At 47.6% G+C, this 24,234-nt stretch overlaps 1 protein-coding gene across 1 annotated transcript in view; it reads left to right on the top strand.

Moving 5' to 3' along the window:
- Positions 1-24,234, top strand: part of LOC137327530 (tyrosine-protein kinase BTK-like) — a 384,163-nt gene that overhangs the window by 326,296 nt on the left and 33,633 nt on the right. The window contains exon 8 of the mRNA XM_067993431.1: positions 18,318-18,489. Within this exon, the coding sequence (XP_067849532.1) occupies positions 18,318-18,489 (172 nt within the window). The remainder of the gene's footprint in view (positions 1-18,317; positions 18,490-24,234) is intronic.

Below are 24,234 nucleotides of genomic sequence, written 5' to 3' on the forward strand. Positions count from 1 at the left end.
ACACAGTGAACACAAACAGTGAACTCACACAGTGAACACACACAGTGAACTCACACAGTGAACACAAACAGTGAACACGAACATGAACACGGACAGTGAACACACACAGTGAACTCACACAGTGAACACACACAGTGAACACGAACATGAACACGGACAGTGAACACGGACAGTGAACTCACACAGTGAACTCACACAGTGAACTCACACAGTGAACACACATAGTGAACACGAACATGAACACGGACAGTGAACACACACAGTGAACACACACAGTGAACACACATAGTGAACTCACACAGTGAACACACACAGTGAACACAAACAGTGAACTCACACAGTGAACACACACAGTGAATTCACACAGTGAACACACACAGTGAACTCACACAGTGAACACACACAGTGACCTCACACAGTGAACACACACAGTGAACACACACAGTGAACTCACACAGTGAACTCACACAGTGAACACAAAGAGTGAACACACACAGTGAATTCACACAGTGAACACACACAGTGAACTCACACAGTGAACACAAACAGTGAACACACACAGTGAATTCACACAGTGAACACACACAGTGAACTCACACAGTGAACTCACACAGTGAACTCACACAGTGAACACACAGAGTGAACACACACAGTGAACTCACACAGTGAACACACTCAGTGAACTCACACAGTGAACTCACACAGTGAACTCACACAGTGAACACACACAGTGAACTCACACAGTGAACACACACAGTGAACTCACACAGTGAACACACACAGTGAACTCACACAGTGAACACACACAGTGAACTCACACAGTGAACTCACACAGTGAACACACACAGTGAACTCACACAATGAACGCACACAGTGAACTCACACAGTGAACACACACAGTGAACACACACAGTGAACTCACACAGTGAACACAAACAGTGAACTCACACAGTGAACTCACACAGTGAACACACACAGTGAACACAAACAGCGAACTCACACAGTGAACACAAACAGTGAACACACACAGTGAACTCACACAGTGAACACACACGTGAACTCACACAGTGAACTCACACAGTGAACACACACAGTGAACTCACACAGTGAACACAAACAGTGAACACGAACATGAACACGGACAGTGAACACGGACAGTGAACACACACAGTGAACACGGACAGTGAACTCACACAGTGAACTCACACAATGAACACAAACAGTGAACACACACAGTGAACTCACACAGTGAACTCACACAGTGAACACACACAGTGAACTCACACAGTGAACACAAACAGTGAACTCACACAGTGAACACACACAGTGAACCCACATAGTGAACACAAACAGTGAACTCACACAGTGAACTCACACAGTGAACTCACACAGTGAACTCACACAGTGAACTCACACAGGGAACACACACAGTGAACTCACACAGTGAACTCACACAGTGAACACACACAGTGAACCCACATAGTGAACACAAACAGTGAACACACACAGTGAACACACACAGTGAACTCACACAGTGAACACACACAGTGAACTCACACAGTGAACACAAACAGTGAACACACACAGTGAACACACACAGTGAATTCACACAGTGAACACACACAGTGAACTCACACAGTGAACACACACAGTGAACTCACACAGTGAACAGAAACAGTGAACACACACAGTGAATTCACACAGTGAACACACACAGTGAACTCACACAGTGAACACAAACAGTGAACACACACAGTGAATTCACACAGTGAACACACACAGTGAACACACACAGTGAACTCACACAGTGAACTCACACAGTGAACACACACAGTGAACTCACACAGTGAACACACACAGTGAACTCACACAGTGAACACACACAGTGAACTCACACAGTGAACACACACAGTGAACTCATACAGTGAACACACACAGTGAACTCACACAGTGAACACACACAGCGAACTCACACAGTGAACTCACACAGTGAACACACACAGTGAACACACACAGCGAACTCACACAGTGAACACACACAGTGAACTCACACAGTGAACACACACAGTGAACACAGACAGTGAACACAAACAGTGAACTCACACAGTGAACTCACACAGTGAACACACACAGTGAACACACACAGTGAACACAAACAGTGAACTCACACAGTGAACACAAACAGTGAACACACACTGTGAACTCACACAGTGAACACACACAGTGAACTCACACAGTGAACTCACACAGTGAACACAAACAGTGAACTCACACAGTGAACACACACAGTGAACTCACACAGTGAACACAAACAGTGAACACGAACATGAATACGGACAGTGAACACACACAGTGAACTCACACAGTGAACACACATAGTGAACACGAACATGAACACGGACAGTGAACACGGACAGTGAACTCACACAGTGAACTCACACAGTGAACACACACAGTGAACACACATAGTGAACACGAACATGAACACGGACAGTGAACACACACAGTGAACACGGACAGTGAACTCACACAGTGAACACAAACAGTGAACTCACACAGTGAACTCACACAGTGAACTCACACAGTGAACTCACACAGTGAACTCACACAGTGAACACGGACAGTGAACTCACACAGTGAACACAAACAGTGAACACACACAGTGAACTCACACAGTGAACACACACAGTGAACTCACACAGTGAACACACACAGTGAACTCACACAGTGAACTCACACAGTGAACACACATAGTGAACACAAACAGTGAACTCACACAGTGAACACACACAGTGAACTCACACAGTGAACACACACAGTGAACTCACACAGTGAACACAAACAGTGAACTCACACAGGGAACACACACAGTGAACTCACACAGTGAACTCACACAGTGAACTCACACAGTGAACACACACAGTGAACTCACACAGTGAACACAAACAGTGAACTCACACAATGAACACACACAGTGAACACACACAGAGAACACACACAGTGAACTCACACAGTGAACACAAACAGTGAACTCACACAATGAACACACACAGTGAACACACACACAGTGAACCCACATAGTTAACACGAACATGAACATGGACAGTGAACACACACAGTAAATTCACACAGTGAACTCAAACAGTGAACACACACAGTGAACTCACACAGTGAACACACACAGTGAACTCACACAGTGAACACACACAGTGAACTCACACAGTGAACACAAACAGTGAACTCACACAGTGAACACACACAGTGAACACACACAGTGAACTCACACAGTGAACACAAACAGTGAACTCACACAGTGAACACACACAGTGAACTCACACAGTGAACTCACACAGTGAACTCACACAGTGAACACACACAGTGAACTCACACAGTGAACACAAACAGTGAACCCACACAGTGAATTCACACAGTGAACACACACACAGTGAACCCACATAGTTAACACGAACATGTACATGGACAGTGAACACACACAGTGAACTCACACAGTGAACTCACACAGTGAACACACACAGTGAACTCACACAGTGAATTCACACAGTGAACCCACACAGTGAACACGAACATGAACTCACACAGTGAACTCACACAGTGAACACACACAGTGAACCCACATAGATAACACGAACATGAACATGGACAGTGAACACACACAGTGAACTCACACAGTGAACTCACACAGTGAACTCACACAGTGAACACACACAGTGAACTCACACAGTGAATTCACACAGTGAACCCACACAGTGAACACACACAGTGAACTCACACAGTGAACTCACAAAGTGAACACACACAGTGAACTCACATAGTGAACACGAACATGAACACACACAGTGAACACACAGAGTGCACCCACACAGCGAACATGAACATGAACACGGACAGTGAACACACACAGTGAACACACACAGTGAACTCACACAGTGAACACACACAGTGAACTCACACAGTGAACACGAACATGAACACGCACAGTGAACACACAGAGTGAACCCACACAGCGAACATGAACATGAACACGGACAGTGAACACACACAGTGAACTCACACAGTGAACACACACAGTGAACACACACAGTGAACACACACAGTGAATTCACACAGTGAACACACACAGTGAACTCACACAGTGAACTCACACAGTGAACACACAAAGTGAACACGGACAGTGAACACACGCAGTGAACAAGGAAAGTGAACACAGAGAGTGATCACACACAGTGAACACCAACAGTGAACACACACAATGAACCCACACGGTAGACACACACAGTTAACACGGACAGTGTACACATATAGTGAACACACAAACAGTGAACACACACAGTGAATTCACACAGTGAACACACACAGTGAACTCACACAGTGAACACAAACAGTGAACTCACACAGTGAACACAAACAGTGAACTCACACAGTGAACACACACAGTGAACACAAACAGTGAACGCACACAGTGAACACACACAGTGAACTCAAACAGTGAACATACACAGTGAACTCACACAGTGAACACACACAGTGAACTCACACAGTGAACTCACACAGTGAACACACACAGTGAACTCACACAGTGAACTCACACAGTGAACCCAAACAGTGAACTCGCACAGTGAACACAAACAGTGAACACACACAGTGAACTCACACAGCGAACATGAACATGAACACGGACAGTGAACACACACAGAGAACTCACACAGTGAACACACACAGTGAACACAAACAGTGAACCCACACAGTGAACACACACAGTGAACACACACAGTGAACTCAAACAGTGAACACACAGAGTGAACATGAACATGAACACGGACAGTGAACACACACAGTGAACTCAAACAGTGAACACACAGAGTGAACATGAACATGAACACGGACAGTGAACACACACAGTGAACTCACACAGTGAACACACACAGTGAACACACACAGTGAATTCACACAGTGAACACACACAGTGAACTCACACAGTGAACTCACACAGTGAACACACAAAGTGAACACGGACAGTGAACACACGCAGTGAACAAGGAAAGTGAACACAGAGAGTGTTCACACACAGTGAACACCAACAGTGAACACACACAATGAACCCACACGGTAGACACACACAGTTAACACGGACAGTGTACAAATATAGTGAACACACAAACAGTGAACTCACACAGTGAACTCACACAGTGATCACACACAGTGAACACACACAGTGAACTCACACAGTGAACACACACAGTGAACACACACAGTGAACTCACACAGTGAACACGAACATGAACACACACAGTGAACTCACACAGTGAACACAAACAGTGAACACACACAGTGAACACACACAGTGAACTCACACAGTGAACACAAACAGTGAACTCACACAGTGAACACACACAGTGAACACAAACAGTGAACTCACACAGTGAACACACACAGTGAACACACACAGTGAACTCACACAGTGAACTCACACAGTGAACACAAACAGTGAACACACACAGTGAACACACACAGTGAACACACACAGTGAACTCACACAGTGAACACACACAGTGAACTCACACAGTGAACCCACACAGTGAACACACACAGTGAACACACACAGTGAACTCACACAGTGAACCCACACAGTGAACACAAACAGTGAACACACACAGTGAACACACACAGTGAACTCACACAGTGAACACGAACATGAACACACACAGTGAACTCACACAGTGAACTCACACAGTGAATTCACACAGTGAACACACACAGTGAACTCACACAGTGAACACAAACAGTGAACACACACAGTGACTTCACACAGTGAACATGCACAGTGAATTCACACAGTGAACACACACAGTGAACACACACAGTGAACCCACACAGTGAATTCACACAGTGAACACACACAGTGAACCCACATAGTGAACACGAACATGAACACGGACAGTGAACACACACAGTAAATTCACGCAGTGAACACACACAGTGAACACACACAGTGAACACACACAGTGAACCCACACAGTGAACACGAACATGAACACGGACAGTGAACACACACAGTGAACACACACAGTGAACTCACACAGTGAACACACACAGTGAACTCACACAGTGAACACGAACATGAACACACACAGTGAACTCACACAGTGAACTCACACAGTGAACACACACAGTGAACTCACACAGTGAACACGAACATGAACACACACAGTGAACACACAGAGTGAACCCACACAGCGAACATGAACATGAACACGGACAGTGAACACACACAGTGAACTCACACAGTGAACACGCACAGTGAACACACACAGTGAACCCACACAGTGAACACACACAGTGAACACACACAGTGAACTCAAACAGTGAACACACAGAGTGAACATGAACATGAACACGGACAGTGAACACACACAGTGAACTCACACAGTGAACACACACAGTGAACACACACAGTGAATTCAAACAGTGAACACACACAGTGAACTCACACAGTGAACTCACACAGTGAACACACAAAGTGAATACGGACAGTGAACACACGCAGTGAACAAGGAAAGTGAACACAGAGAGTGATCACACACAGTGAACACCAACAGTGAACACAAACAGTGAACTCACACAGTGAATTCACACAGTGAACACACACAGTGAACTCACACAGTGAACACAAACAGTGAACACACACAGTGACTTCACACAGTGAACATGCACAGTGAATTCACACAGTGAACTCACACAGTGAACACACACAGTGAACCCACATAGTGAACACGAACATGAACACGGACAGTGAACACACACAGTGAACACACACAGTGAACTCACACAGTGAACACACACAGTGAACTCACACAGTGAACACGAACATGAACACACACAGTGAACTCACACAGTGAACTCACACAGTGAACACACACAGTGAACTCACACAGTGAACACGAACATGAACACACACAGTGAACACACAGAGTGAACCCACACAGCGAACATGAACATGAACACGGACAGTGAACACACACAGTGAACTCACACAGTGAACACGCACAGTGAACACACACAGTGAACCCACACAGTGAACACACACAGTGAACACACACAGTGAACTCAAACAGCGAACACACAGAGTGAACATGAACATGAACACGGACAGTGAACATACACAGTGAACACACACAGTGAACACACACAGTGAACACACACAGTGAACTCACACAGTGAACACACAAAGTGAACACGGACAGTGAACACATGTAGTGAACAAGGAAAGTGAACACAGAGAGTGATCACACACAGTGAACACCAACAGTGAACACACACAATGAATCCACACGGTAGACACACACAGTTAACACGGACAGTGTACACATATAGTGAACACACAAACAGTGAACTCACACAGTGAACTCACACAGTGAACTCACACAGTGAACACACAGTGAACACACACAGTGAACTCACACAGTGAACTCACACAGTGAACACACACAGTGAACTCACACAGTGAACACGAACATGAACACACACAGTGAACACACACAGTGAACTCACACAGTGAACTCACACAGTGAACACACACAGTGAACACACACAGTGAACTCACACAGTGAACACGAACATGAACACACACAGTGAACACACACAGTGAACACACACAGTGAACTCACACAGTGAACACGAACATGAACACACACAGTGAACACACACAGTGAACACACACAGTGAACTCACACAGTGAACACGAACATGAACACACACAGTGAACTCACACAGTGAACACAAACAGTGAACTCACACAGTGAACACACACAGTGAACACAAACAGTGAACACACAAAGTGAACTCACACAGTGAACACACACAGTGAACACACACAGTGAACACACACAGTGAACACAAACAGTGAACACACAAAGTGAACTCACACAGTGAACACACACAGTGAACTCACACAGTGAACTCACACAGTGAACACGAACATGAACACACACAGTGAACTCACACAGTGAACACAAACAGTGAACACACAAAGTGAACTCACACAGTGAACACACACAGTGAACTCACACAGTGAACTCACACAGTGAACACGAACATGAACACACACAGTGAACACACACAGTGAACTCACACAGTGAACACACACAGTGAACTCACACAGTGAACTCACACAGTGAACACGAACATGAACACACACAGTGAACTCACACAGTGAACTCACACAGTGAACACACACAGTGAACACACACACACAGTTGACTCACACAGTGAACTCACACAGTGAACACGAACATGAACACACACAGTGAACACACACAGTGAACACACACAGTGAACACAAACAGTGAACTCACACAGTGAACACACACAGTGAACACAAACAGTGAACACACAGTGAACACACACAGTGAACTCACACAGTGAACACACACAGTGAACACACACAGTGAACTCACACAGTGAACACACACAGTGAACTCACACAGTGAACTCACACAGTGAACTCACACAGTGAACACACACAGTGAACTCACACAGTGAACACACTCAGTGAACACACACAGTGAACTCACACAGTGAACACGAACATGAACACACACAGTGAACTCACACAGTGAACACAAACAGTGAACTCACACAGTGAACTCACACAGTGAACACACACAGTGAACTCACACAGTGAACACGAACATGAACACACACAGTGAACACACACAGTGAACTCACACAGTGAACACGAACATGAACACACACAGTGAACACATACAGTGAACACACACATTGAACTCACACAGTGAACACACACAGTGAACACACACAGTGAACACACACATTGAACTCACACAGTGAACACACACAGTGAACACACACAGTGAACACACACAGTGAACTCACACAGTGAACTCACACAGTGAACACACACAGTGAACCCACATAGTGAACTCACACAGTGAACACACACAATGAATTCACACAGTGAACACACACAGTGAACACACACAGTGAACACACAGAGTGAACATGAACATGAACACGGACAGTGAACACACACAGTGAACACACACAGTGAACTCACACAGTGAACACACACAGTGAACCCACCCAGTGAACTCACACAGTGAACTCACATAGTGAACACACACAGTGAACACACACAGTGAACACACACAGTGAACTCACACAGTGAACACACAGAGTGAACATGAATATCGACACGGACAGTGAATACACAGAGTGAACATGAACATGAACACGGACAGTGAATACACACAGTGAACACACACAGTGAACACACGGTGAACTCACACGGTGAACACACACAGTGAACACACACAGTGAACACACACAGTGAACACACGCAGTGAACTCACACAGTGAACCCACACAGCAAACACGGACAATGAACACACACAGTGATCACGGACAGTAAACCCACACACTGAACTCACACAATGAACACGCACAGTGAACATAAAAAATGAACACACACAGTGAACACGCACACAGTGAACACACACACACAGTGAACACACACAGTGAACTCACACAGTGAACACGAACATGAACACACACAGTGAACACACACAGTGAACACACACAGTGAACTCACACAGTGAACACGAACATGAACACACACAGTGAACTCACACAGTGAACACAAACAGTGAACTCACACAGTGAACACACACAGTGAACACAAACAGTGAACACACAAAGTGAACTCACACAGTGAACACACACAGTGAACACACACAGTGAACACACACAGTGAACACAAACAGTGAACACACAAAGTGAACTCACACAGTGAACACACACAGTGAACTCACACAGTGAACTCACACAGTGAACACGAACATGAACACACACAGTGAACTCACACAGTGAACACAAACAGTGAACACACAAAGTGAACTCACACAGTGAACACACACAGTGAACTCACACAGTGAACTCACACAGTGAAAACGAACATGAACACACACAGTGAACACACACAGTGAACTCACACAGTGAACACACACAGTGAACTCACACAGTGAACTCACACAGTGAACACGAACATGAACACACACAGTGAACTCACACAGTGAACTCACACAGTGAACACACACAGTGAACACACACACACAGTTGACTCACACAGTGAACTCACACAGTGAACACGAACATGAACACACACAGTGAACACACACAGTGAACACACACAGTGAACACAAACAGTGAACTCACACAGTGAACACACACAGTGAACACAAACAGTGAACACACAGTGAACACACACAGTGAACTCACACAGTGAACACACACAGTGAACACACACAGTGAACTCACACAGTGAACACACACAGTGAACTCACACAGTGAACTCACACAGTGAACTCACACAGTGAACACACACAGTGAACTCACACAGTGAACACACTCAGTGAACACACACAGTGAACTCACACAGTGAACACGAACATGAACACACACAGTGAACTCACACAGTGAACACAAACAGTGAACTCACACAGTGAACTCACACAGTGAACACACACAGTGAACTCACACAGTGAACACTAACATGAACACACACAGTGAACACACACAGTGAACTCACACAGTGAACACGAACATGAACACACACAGTGAACACATACAGTGAACACACACATTGAACTCACACAGTGAACACACACAGTGAACACACACATTGAACTCACACAGTGAACACACACAGTGAACACACACAGTGAACACACACAGTGAACTCACACAGTGAACACACACAGTGAACTCACACAGTGAACTCACACAGTGAACTCACACAGTGAACACACACAGTGAACCCACATAGTGAACTCACACAGTGAACACACACAATGAATTCACACAGTGAACACACACAGTGAACACACACAGTGAACACACAGAGTGAACATGAACATGAACACGGACAGTGAACACACACAGTGAACACACACAGTGAACTCACACAGTGAACACACACAGTGAACCCACCCAGTGAACTCACACAGTGAACTCACATAGTGAACACACACAGTGAACACACACAGTGAACACACACAGTGAACTCACACAGTGAACACACAGAGTGAACATGAATATCGACACGGACAGTGAATACACAGAGTGAACATGAACATGAACACGGACAGTGAATACACACAGTGAACACACACAGTGAACACACGGTGAACTCACACGGTGAACACACACAGTGAACACACACAGTGAACACACACAGTGAACACACGCAGTGAACTCACACAGTGAACCCACACAGCAAACACGGACAATGAACACACACAGTGATCACGGACAGTAAACCCACACACTGAACTCACACAATGAACACGCACAGTGAACATAAAAAATGAACACACACAGTGAACACGCACACAGTGAACACACACACACAGTGAACACACACAATGAACACGGACAGTATACCCACACAGTGAATTCACACAGTGAACATGCACAGTGAACATAAAAAGTGAACACACACAGTGAACACGCAGAGTGAACACACAGAGCGAACAGACACAGTGAACACGCACTGTGAACATAAAAAGTGAACACACACAGTGAACACGCAGAGTGAACACACACACAGTGAACATACAGTGAACCGACACAGTGAACATGGAAAGTGAACATGGACAGTGAACACACACACAGTGAATACACACACAGTGAACACGGACAGTGAACACGCACAGTGAACACAAAAAGTGAACACGCACAGTGAACACATAAAGTGAACACACACAGTGAACACACACACAGTGAACATACACACAGTGAACTCACACAGTGAACCCACACAGTGAACCCACACAGTGAACACACACAGTGAACACACACAGTGAACTCAAACAGTGAACACACAGAGTGAACATGAACATGAACACGGACAGTGAACACACACAGTGAACTCACACAGTGAACACACACAGTGAACACACACAGTGAACACGAACATGAACACACACAGTGAACTCACACAGTGAACTCACACAGTGAACACACACAGTGAACACACACACACAGTTGACTCACACAGTGAACTCACACAGTGAACACGAACATGAACACACACAGTGAACACACACATTGAACTCACACAGTGAACACACACAGTGAACACACACAGTGAACACACACAGTGAACTCACACAGTGAACTCACACAGTGAACTCACACAGTGAACCCACATAGTGAACTCACACAGTGAACACACACATTGAACTCACACAGTGAACACACACAGTGAACACACACAGTGAACACACACATTGAACTCACACAGTGAACACACACAGTGAACACACACAGTGAACACACACAGTGAACTCACACAGTGAACACACACAGTGAACCCACATAGTGAACTCACACAGTGAACACACACAATGAATTCACACAGTGAACACACACAGTGAACACACACAGTGAACACACAGAGTGAACATGAACATGAACACGGACAGTGAACACACACAGTGAACACACACAGTGAACTCACACAGTGAACACACACAGTGAACCCACCCAGTGAACTCACACAGTGAACTCACATAGTGAACACACACAGTGACCACACACAGTGAACACACACAGTGAACTCACACAGTGAACACACAGAGTGAACATGAATATCGACACGGACAGTGAATACACAGAGTGAACATGAACATGAACACGGACAGTGAATACACACAGTGAACACACACAGTGAACACACGGTGAACTCACACGGTGAACACACACAGTGAACACACACAGTGAACACACACAGTGAACACACGCAGTGAACTCACACAGTGAACCCACACAGCAAACACGGACAATGAACACACACAGTGATCACGGACAGTAAACCCACACACTGAACTCACACAATGAACACGCACAGTGAACATAAAAAATGAACACACACAGTGAACACGCACACAGTGAACACACACACACAGTGAACACACACAATGAACACGGACAGTATACCCACACAGTGAATTCACACAGTGAACATACACAGTGAACATAAAAAGTGAACACACACAGTGAACACGCAGAGTGAACACACAGAGCGAACAGACACAGTGAACACGCACTGTGAACATAAAAAGTGAACACACACAGTGAACACGCAGAGTGAACACACACACAGTGAACATACAGTGAACCGACACAGTGAACATGGAAAGTGAACATGGACAGTGAACACACACACAGTGAATACACACACAGTGAACACGGACAGTGAACACGCACAGTGAACACAAAAAGTGAACACGCACAGTGAACACATAAAGTGAACACACACAGTGAACACACACACAGTGAACATACACACAGTGAACTCACACAGTGAACCCACACAGTGAACCCACACAGTGAACACACACAGTGAACACACACAGTGAACTCAAACAGTGAACACACAGAGTGAACATGAACATGAACACGGACAGTGAACACACACAGTGAACTCACACAGTGAACACACACAGTGAACACACACAGTGAACACGAACATGAACACACACAGTGAACTCACACAGTGAACTCACACAGTGAACACACACAGTGAACACACACACACAGTTGACTCACACAGTGAACTCACACAGTGAACACGAACATGAACACACACAGTGAACACACACAGTGAACACACACAGTGAACACAAACAGTGAACTCACACAGTGAACACACACAGTGAACACAAACAGTGAACACACAGTGAACACACACAGTGAACACACACAGTGAACACACACAGTGAACTCACACAGTGAACTCACACAGTGAACACACACAGTGAACTCACACAGTGAACACACTCAGTGAACACACACAGTGAACTCACACAGTGAACACGAACATGAACACACACAGTGAACTCACACAGTGAACACAAACAGTGAACTCACACAGTGAACTCACACAGTGAACACACACAGTGAACTCACACAGTGAACACGAACATGAACACACACAGTGAACACACACAGTGAACTCACACAGTGAACACGAACATGAACACACACAGTGAACACATACAGTGAACACACACATTGAACTCACACAGTGAACACACACAGTGAACACACACAGTGAACACACACATTGAACTCACACAGTGAACACACACAGTGAACACACACAGTGAACTCACACAGTGAACACACACAGTGAACTCACACAGTGAACTCACACAGTGAACACACACAGTGAACCCACATAGTGAACTCACACAGTGAACACACACAATGAATTCACACAGTGAACACACACAGTGAACACACACAGTGAACACACAGAGTGAACATGAACATGAACACGGACAGTGAACACACACAGTGAACACACACAGTGAACTCACACAGTGAACACACACAGTGAACTCACACAGTGAACACACAGAGTGAACATGAATATCGACACGGACAGTGAATACACAGAGTGAACATGAACATGAACACGGACAGTGAATACACACAGTGAACACACACAGTGAACACACGGTGAACTCACACGGTGAACACACACAGTGAACACACACAGTGAACACACACAGTGAACACACGCAGTGAACTCACACAGTGAACCCACACAGCAAACACGGACAATGAACACACACAGTGATCACGGACAGTAAACCCACACACTGAACTCACACAATGAACACGCACAGTGAACATAAAAAATGAACACACACAGTGAACACGCACACAGTGAACACACACACACAGTGAACACACACAATGAACACGGACAGTATACCCACACAGTGAATTCACACAGTGAACATGCACAGTGAACATAAAAAGTGAACACACACAGTGAACACGCAGAGTGAACACACAGAGCGAACAGACACAGTGAACACGCACTGTGAACATAAAAAGTGAACACACACAGTGAACACGCAGAGTGAACACACACACAGTGAACATACAGTGAACCGACACAGTGAACATGGAAAGTGAACATGGACAGTGAACACACACACAGTGAATACACACACAGTGAACACGGACAGTGAACACGCACAGTGAACACAAAAAGTGAACACGCACAGTGAACACATAAAGTGAACACACACAGTGAACACACACACAGTGAACATACACACAGTGAACTCACACAGTGAACCCACACAGTGAACCCACACAGTGAACACACACAGTGAACACACACAGTGAACTCAAACAGTGAACACACAGAGTGAACATGAACATGAACACGGACAGTGAACACACACAGTGAACTCACACAGTGAACACACACAGTGAACACACACAGTGAACACACACAGTGAATTCACACAGTGAACACACACAGTGAACACACACAGTGAACTCACACAGTGAACACACACAGTGAACACACACAGTGAACTCACACAGTGAACACACACAGTGAACACACACAGTGAATTCACACAGTGAACTCACACAGTGAACACACAAAATGAACACGGACAGTGAACACACGCAGTGAACAAGGAAAGTGAACACAGAGAGTGATCACACACAGTGAACACCAACAGTGAACACACACAATGAACCCACACGGTAGACACACACAGTTAACACGGACAGTGTACACATATAGTGAACACACAAACAGTGAACTCACACAGTGAACACACACAGTGAACACGCACAGTAAACCCACACAGCGAACATACACAGTGAACACGGACAGAGAACTCACACGGGGTCAGTACTGAGGGTGCGCTGCACTGTCGGAGGGGCAGTACTGAGGGAGTGCTGCACCGTCGGAGGGTCAGTACTGAGGGTGCGCTGCACTGTCGGTGGGTCAGTACTGAGGGAGTGCTGCACTGTCGGAGGGTCAGTACTGAGGGTGCGCTGCACTGTCGGTGGGTCAGTACTGAGGGAGTGCTGCACTGTCGGAGGGTCAGTACTGAGGGAGCGCTGCACTGTCAGAGGGGCAGTGCTGAGGGAGTGCTGCACTGTCGGAGGGTCAGTACTGAGGGAGTGCTGCACTGTCGGGGGGTCAGTACTGAGGGAGCGCTGCACTGTCGGTGGGTCAGTACTGAGGGAGTGCTGCACTGTCGGAGGGTCAGTACTGAGGGAGCGCTGCACTGTCGGAGGGTCAGTACTGAAGGAGTGCTGCACTTTTGGAGGGTCAGTACTGAGGGAGCACTGCACTGTCGGAGGGGCAGTACTGAGGGAGTGCTGCACTTTTGGAGGGTCAGTACTGAGGGAGCACTGCACCATCAGAGGGTCAGTACTGAGGGAGTGCTGCACTGTCGGAGGGGCAGTACTGAGGGAGCACTGCACCATCAGAGGTTCAGTACTGAGGGAGTGCTGCACTGTCGGAGGGTCAGTACTGAGGGAGCACTGCACTGTCGGAGGGGCAGTACTGAGGGAGCGCTGCACTGTCGGAGGGTCAGTACTGAAGGAGCACTGCACTGTCGGAGGGGCAGTACTGAGGGAGCGCTGCACTGTCGGAGGGGCAGTACTGAGGGAGTGCTGCACTGTCGGAGGGGCAGTACTGAGGGAGTGCTGCACTGTTGGAGGAGCAGTACTGAAGGAGTGCTGCACTGTTGGAGGGGCAGTACTGATGGAGTGCTGCACTGTCGGAGGGTCAGTACTGAAGGAGTGCTGCACTGTCGGAGGGGCAGTACTGATGGAGTGCTGCATTGTCGGGGGGTCAGTACTGAGGGAGTGCTGCACTGTCGGAGGGTCAGTACTGAGGGAGTGCTGCACTGTCGGGGGGTCAGTACTGAGGGAGTGCTGCACTGTCGGAGGGGCAGTACTGATGGAGTGCTGCACTGTCGGAGGGGCAGTACTGATGGAGTGCTGCATTGTCGGGGGGTCAGTACTGAGGGAGTGCTGCACTGTCGGAGGGTCAGTACTGAGGGAGTGCTGCACTGTCGGAGGGTCAGTACTGAGGGAGTGCTGCACTGTCGGGGGGTCAGTACTGAGGGAGTGCTGCACTGTCGGAGGGTCAGTACTGAGGGAGTGCTGCACTGTCGGAGGGTCAGTACTGAGGGAGTGCTGCACTGTCGGAGGGTCAGTACTGAGGGAGTGCTGCACTGTCGGAGGGGCAGTACTGATGGAGTGCTGCACTGTCGGAGGGTCAGTACTGAGGGAGTGCTGCACTGTCAGAGGGTCAGTACTGAGGGAGTGCTGCACTGTCGGAGGGTCAGTACTGAGGGAGTGCTGCACTGTCGGAGGGTCAGTACTGAGGGAGTGCTGCACTGTTGGAGGGGCAGTACTGAGGGAGCACTGCACTGTCGGAGGGGCAGTACTGAGGGAGTGCTGCACTGTCGGAGGGTCAGTACTGAGGGAGTGCTGCACTGTCGGGGGGTCAGTACTGAGGGAGTGCTGCACTGTCGGAGGGTCAGTACTGAGGGAGTGCTGCACTGTCGGGGGGTCAGTACTGAGGGAGTGCTGCACTGTCGGAGGGGCAGTACTGATGGAGTGCTGCACTGTCGGAGGGTCAGTACTGAGGGAGTGCTGCACTGTTGGAGGGGCAGTACTGAGGGAGCACTGCACTGTCGGAGGGGCAGTACTGAGGGAGCACTGCACTGTCGGAGGGGCAGTACTGAAGGAGTGCTGCACTGTTGGAGGGGCAGTACTGAGGGAGCACTGCACTGTCGGAGGGGCAGTACTGAGGGAGCACTGCACTGTCGGAGGGGCAGTACTGAGGGAGCACTGCACTGTCGGAGGGGCAGTACTGAAGGAGTGCTGCACTGTTGGAGGGGCAGTACTGATGGAGTGCTGCGCTTCTGGATGTGCCCTCCTTCAGATGAGACGTTAATGTAAGGTTCTGTCTGCTTATTCCTCTGTTTCATGTGGTGTTAAGGATCTTATGAGCCTATTTGAAAAACAGGTCAGGAGTTGAGCCGTGTCCTGGTCATCACTGCTCCCTCAATCATCACCAGGACCAAAAACCTGCTGCTGCATTTACTATATCACAACATTAACTAATCTTCAAAGTAATTCACTGGAAGTGCAGGGCTTTGAGATATTTCTGATAAGGTAAACACAAATCTTGATGACCTGAAACACCGTTGCACAGTAGCAGCACTGAAACCTGATGCCATGAGAATCAATTATTCCAAAGCCCATTCTTTCTTGATTATTACTAAGCTTGTTCCAATATTCGCAGAATTGACTGAAGTCAGTTGTTTTCTAGTTTACCACTCAGTCCATATTGTTCGTTTATCCTATTTGATCCACAATATGTTGGAAGTGCCTCCTTCTGTGCTGTATCATCCAATGATTCTATATTTTGATTTTAGGGGAATGGGAGCTCGATCGTAAAGAAATCACCCTGTTAAAGGAGCTGGGAAATGGGCAGTTCGGAGTGGTTCAGCTGGGAAAATGGAAACAGAAATACGATGTGGCCATTAAGATGATAAAGGAAGGTTCAATGTCAACAGAGGAGTTCATCGAGGAAGCTGAAACCATGATGTAAGTGGCAGTTCAGAAATATTACAACAAAGACAAATAAAACAGTAAGGCAGAGAGTTGTAGAAATATTACAGCCTGGCACGAAGAGAGGTAACTTTTGAGGTCAGTTTTATGAATGGTAAGTACTTACCCTACTATTTATTCTTGTACATCCCCCGTTCCATCAGTTAAACAGGGATTGAAATGACTAAAACCAGAATGATTCCCTAAGAGCGGAGTAGAATGGGCCGATACTCTCTGGAGTTTAGGAGAATGAGAGGTGATCTCATTGAAACATATAAAATTCTGAGGGGGCTCGACAGGGTAGATGCTGAGAGGTTATATCCCCTGGTTGGAGAGTCTAGAACTAGGGAGTATAGTCTCAGGAAAAGGGGTTGGACATTTAAGACTGAGATGAGGAGGAATTTCTTCACTCAGAGGGTTGTGAATCTTTGGAATTCTCTACCCCAGAGGGCTGTGGATGCTCAGTCGTTGAATATATTCAAGGCTGAGATCAATAGATTTTTGGACTCTCGGGGAATCAAGGGATATGGGGATCGGGCGGGAAAGTGGAGTTGAGGTTGAAGATCAGCCATGATCTGATTGAATGGTGGAGCAGGCTCGAGGGGACGAATGGCTTACTCCTGCACTTAGTTCTTAAGAGTGCAGCTTCTCACAACTAGAACAGTAACTATATTGGTAAATCAGTAGAGTCCAGGTTATGCTGATTCTCTGGTGTGATTTAGTCACTGAGGTACAAAGGAGACAGTCAGGCCTTGGAAAATGTTGCAGACGAGAATCAAAAGGCTGATTCCAAGGACATGATTTTTACCTGGAGCCGGGAACTCAGCGTGTGGGTGGATAATCGGGTGGGAAACCCGGAAGTGAAGTCAGCAGGTCGGAATCTGTGATCGCCACTGAATTGAAGGCAATTAATTTTACTCCTGGGTTTCGGGTCTCCGGGCTCCGGGCGGGCGTACTGTACACCCACATGATACGACCTGAAGTCCACTGTTTAATGGGCCAATGCAGAGATGGATTTTGGAGGAGAAAGGAGAAAGTGAATCTGTGGATTCAATGAGAGTGAAGGCAGCACTCAGGTCTAGGTTTCTCCACTGGGAGTGTTGCTGGGTGCAGTGAGAACCAGGAGGGAGGTCATCTCGCCAAGTGATCGGAGTACAAACCTGGTTCTGTCACCAAGAAGGCCTGGCTGGAGGTGACCGAACAGGTCAGCAGCAGGAGCACGGTGCCCAGGTCTTGGGTTCAGTGCAGGAAGCGGTTCAATGATCTAACCAGGTCAGGAAAGGTGAGTACAGTTACTGATTCGCTCACATCCGGTGTTGTGCAAGACCCCCCTCCCCCTCACTCTGTGCTGACACGCCTACTCCACCACATCACTCCTCCCCCTCACTCTGTGCTGACACGCCTACTCCACCACATCACTCCTCCCCCCTCACTCTGTGCTGACACGCCTACTCCACCACATCACTCCTCCCCCCTCACTCTGTGCTGACACGCCTACTCCACCACATCACTCCTCCCCCCTCACTCTGTGCTGACACGCCTACTCCACCACATCACTCCTCACACCCACTTCACTTTCAGCAGCTCCCGTCCTTCACTTTCTTTGCACTTCCTCACCTCCCCATTTATCCATCCCCCGCTGCCACTCTCCCCAATCCTGGTGCAATGTGATGCATCTGTCTGATAGTCACCCTCTGATGCATCGTTTCATTGTCAGTCTCACCCAATGCACTGCATCCATCGGGTGAATACGGGACCGTCAGTCACTCACAGGTCTGTTCTTTCGTCCCTTGTAGGAGAAGAGAGCGCAAATCACAAGAGAGAGGATTAGAACTGGAGATGGACCTTCTCTAATAGTCCAGATAACAGATGCAGAGGAGGAGGCCATGGAGATAAGTAGGACATCGGTATCCCTGTCCATCGGAGATAGAGAGACAGGGAACCCACAGGTGCCTGGTGACAGAATTAAACATCTTTCACACACATGATGAATTGATTTTATCAATTACTGAACTATGAGAAACCTGAGTATGGCCATTGGAAAGACTGTTACTTTGCCAGTGACTAATTCATATCACTTTCTGTTGTCTTCCAGGGCCTTCACGCTTAGAAGATGTATGTGCGGAGATGGATGACATCAATTCCTCAGAGGAGCTCCTTCCTTCTGAGGGTGCACCGTCACATGACATCCAGCCATGGACCAGCACTTCGGTGGGTCCAGTTACACGGTTAGTTGGGTTGTCACCTGGTGATTCACAACTCACAAGTGATCACGAGCAGACACTGGTGGAAGGGGCAGCTGTGGAGAGTCCGCATCGGGGGGCTTGCTCCTCTCCAAGCTCTGCTCAGCTGGACACAGATGTTGAACCCTGAGGGACCATCGTTGAGAATAAGAATGATTGAGGTACAGCTGCACCTTTTGTGAAGTTCTGGAAAATGTGCCACGTACACTCTCCACAATAGTGGAGAGGATGGAGGAGTCCAGCTCCATCGCTAGTGGATTGGTGTCACAGGTAATTGCGAGAATGTCTGCCATGGAGAGAGTGGCCGCCTCCAATGAGCTTCAAGCATGGCTCCCAAATGAGTCCATTCAGGCCATGATCACGGCTGTGCGCACTCTGGAGGCCAACATGTTTGCCACCTTAAACAGTACCCGACATGCTGCCTCCTCCCCCGATGGCCGAGTCTGCCCCTCCACAGGTGAGGTGGAGCAGTCTTTGACGGGGCCCTCACGGGCTCCAAAACCCAGAGGTGGTCGGCCGAGAACATCTCAGCAGTCAGGGCAGTGATCTGAGAAACCTGCCATTACTTGTGCTGAATTCACAGGCTGAGCAAATATAGTTCACCGAGGGTACGTACAAGGGTGGGTGACGAGACGTCATGTTGTTCATTTCTATATTTATTTTGTTATGGCACATTAAATGTAATCATTCTCACCACTGCCACGTCTTGCCCATTATTGAGTCCCTTTTGTGAATTCCCACTTTCATGTGTTTCATCATGAGCGCCAAGACATGAGGCCACCCACTGGGTGCGTGTACAGTGAGTGTACACGTAGGTGAAGGAGTGTTTAGTTCAAACGGAGGCGGGTGGGGGAGGGCGATGGTGGTGATTGTTCCAGGCGGCCCGAGTATTTCAAGTCTTCAATTTGCAGATCTCGTGATGAGAATCTGTTGGAGATGAGACATCACGGGCAGTAATGTGCAGCACTGCTCTGGCCATGGGTTTCCCCATCTTCATTTTCCTCTTCCTGCTCCTCATCTTCTTCTTCTTCAATGTTGCCAGCAGATGAGTGCATTCGACCTCCTCCACCTGTAACCCTCTCTGCTGTGCTATATTGAGCAGGACGCAGCACACCACACCCTCACTGGCGAGTACTGAAGGGCTTCCCCAGGTCGATCCAGGCACCTGAACCACATCTTCAATATTCCTCTGGCTTGTTCAATGACAGACCTGGTGGTGATGTGACTGTCGTTGTACTGCTGCTGTGCCTCACTGGTGGGGTTTCTCACAGGTGTCATGAGCCATGTCTCCAGGGGGTAGCCCTTGTCTCCAAGGAGCCAGCCCTTAAGTCTGTCTTGTGTGTGGAAGAGGGCCAGGATGTTAGACTCACACAAAATGAAGGAATCATGGCAGCTACCAGGGAATCCAGCACACTCCTGCAGAAACCTCCTCTGGTGGTCACACACCAGCTGTGCATTGATGGACTGATATCTCTTTCCATTGATGAACTGCCGTTGTCCATGTGCAGGTCCTTGGATTGCTACGTGTGTGCAATCAATTGCACCCTGTACCCATGGGAAGCCAGTCAGAGAGTGGAAACTCACTGCCCTCTCAGTCTGGCTGATGTCTTCGATGGGGAAGTTGACGTAGTCGATGCCCTGGCAAACAAGATCCGTGACCTGTCGTATACACTTATGGACAGACGACTGAGAGATCCTGGTGATGTCACCGGTGGAGCCCTGGAAGGATCTGGAGGTTATGAAATTGAGGGCAGTGTTGACTTTAACCACGACAGGGAATGCGTGGCCACCAGGCCCAGCCAGGAGCAGCTCTTCCTGAAGGAGCCTGCAGACGTCTGCGATCACCTGGTGACTCAATCTGAGCCTGCGTGGGCTCTGCTCCTCAGAGAGGTCCAGGAAGATCACCCTCTGTCTGTATTCCCTCCTGTGATCTCGGCCCCTCCATTGGTCCCCTCTCTGCTCTTCTGCAGGTCCTTGTGATGCACCTCCGTCTTGTGCACCTGTAGATCCCAGAACTGCACTCCGTGCCTGCCGTGGATGGTGAGGTGCCTCCTCCTGAGGTGTGGAATAAATCCATTGCCCCCCCCAGACTGATAGTGTCAGTTTGAGGGGGTCCAAAATGCAGGTAAATTTGTGTGAACACAAGAATTCTCAGTCTCAACAAAGAAATCTCAGTCTAAACACAAGGAACTCCCGGACAAAGGTTTGTCTGAGGGAACTGAGTGCCCAACGACAACACCTCCCCTTTTATTGAGATGTGACAATCACAGGTTTAAAGGGTCAAATGAGCTTCACTGTAACTCGCCTCTGTTTCTATGGGGTGTTTCAGAAGGCACGAGAGACACGTTCAGGAGAAGTTCAATCCGATTCTGTTGCAGAATCCACAAAAAGTTAAATACCTCAAGTGTTTAAATGACCTGAATTGGCCCTTTAGCTATTGGCCGGTCGGTGTTAAGTGGGGACGGGACTTCCAGATGTCTGTTGCGTGCACAACAAACGTGCCTGGGTTAAACCCGGAAGTGGGAGCATTGGAGCCGGGGTGCGGTCCCACTCCAAAAAGCAACTATTTTTACTGCCCACCTGTCCCCAACCCACCCATTCTTGGGGGTAAAATTACCCCCTAGTCTCAGGACTGAATAATGAGAAAACGCAGGGAACATGAGCTGTTCAACCTTTAAATAACGGCATTGAAGAGGACAACAGTAACAACTTACTACAGCACTCTTAATGTAGAAAATGTCTCAGAGCATATCATAGAGGAGAATAGAAATGAACACGAGCCTCTCTGGGAGGGCCGGGAGAGGTGACCAAAGCCTTGGTTGAAAAGGTGGGCGTGGGAAGGCCAGGAGAGGGGTTTAGGGAAGGAGTTCCAGACATTAGGGTCAAGATGGCTGAAGGCTCGGCCACCAATGGTGGAGCAGAGAGAGGGGACAGTCAGAGGGCCAGAGGTCAGAGTCAGAGGTCAGAATTAGGGGCTCAGAGGTCGGGTGAGGTTTGGCTGTGGATGGGCTTGTAAATGAGGATGAGAGTTATCGATCCAGCCAGTGGAAATCAATGAGGATGGGGATGGTGGGTGAGTGGGATTCAGTGCAGGACAGAATGCAGGGTTATAAATTAATAAATTATATAAAAATCCAGAACACTGCATCAAGGTAATGCTTGACAGTAGGACAAGGGGAAAATGGTGACTGATATCAGGGAGTTCTTCACACCGAAAGTGATCAATATATGGAATGGATTTCTGTGTATGGCAGGAGAGGCAAAACTCCCAGAATCATTTAACAAACAGTTAGGTGCTGTGAGGCCGGTTTTTTGAGATGGACAATCCAGAATGGGCTAAATGTCACCGTCATCCATATTTACCTCATGATTTTATGAGCTCTACCTCACCACCACCTCCCTCGACCCCTCCACTGTCTCTGATTTGTCACACTGCTTGTCCCACATCAGTACTTGATGAGCAGAAACTTCCTCCAACTAAATATTGGGAAGACTGAAG

The sequence above is a fragment of the Heptranchias perlo genome, chromosome 11 (genome assembly GCF_035084215.1).
Source record: "Heptranchias perlo isolate sHepPer1 chromosome 11, sHepPer1.hap1, whole genome shotgun sequence".
NCBI lineage: Eukaryota > Metazoa > Chordata > Chondrichthyes > Hexanchiformes > Hexanchidae > Heptranchias > Heptranchias perlo.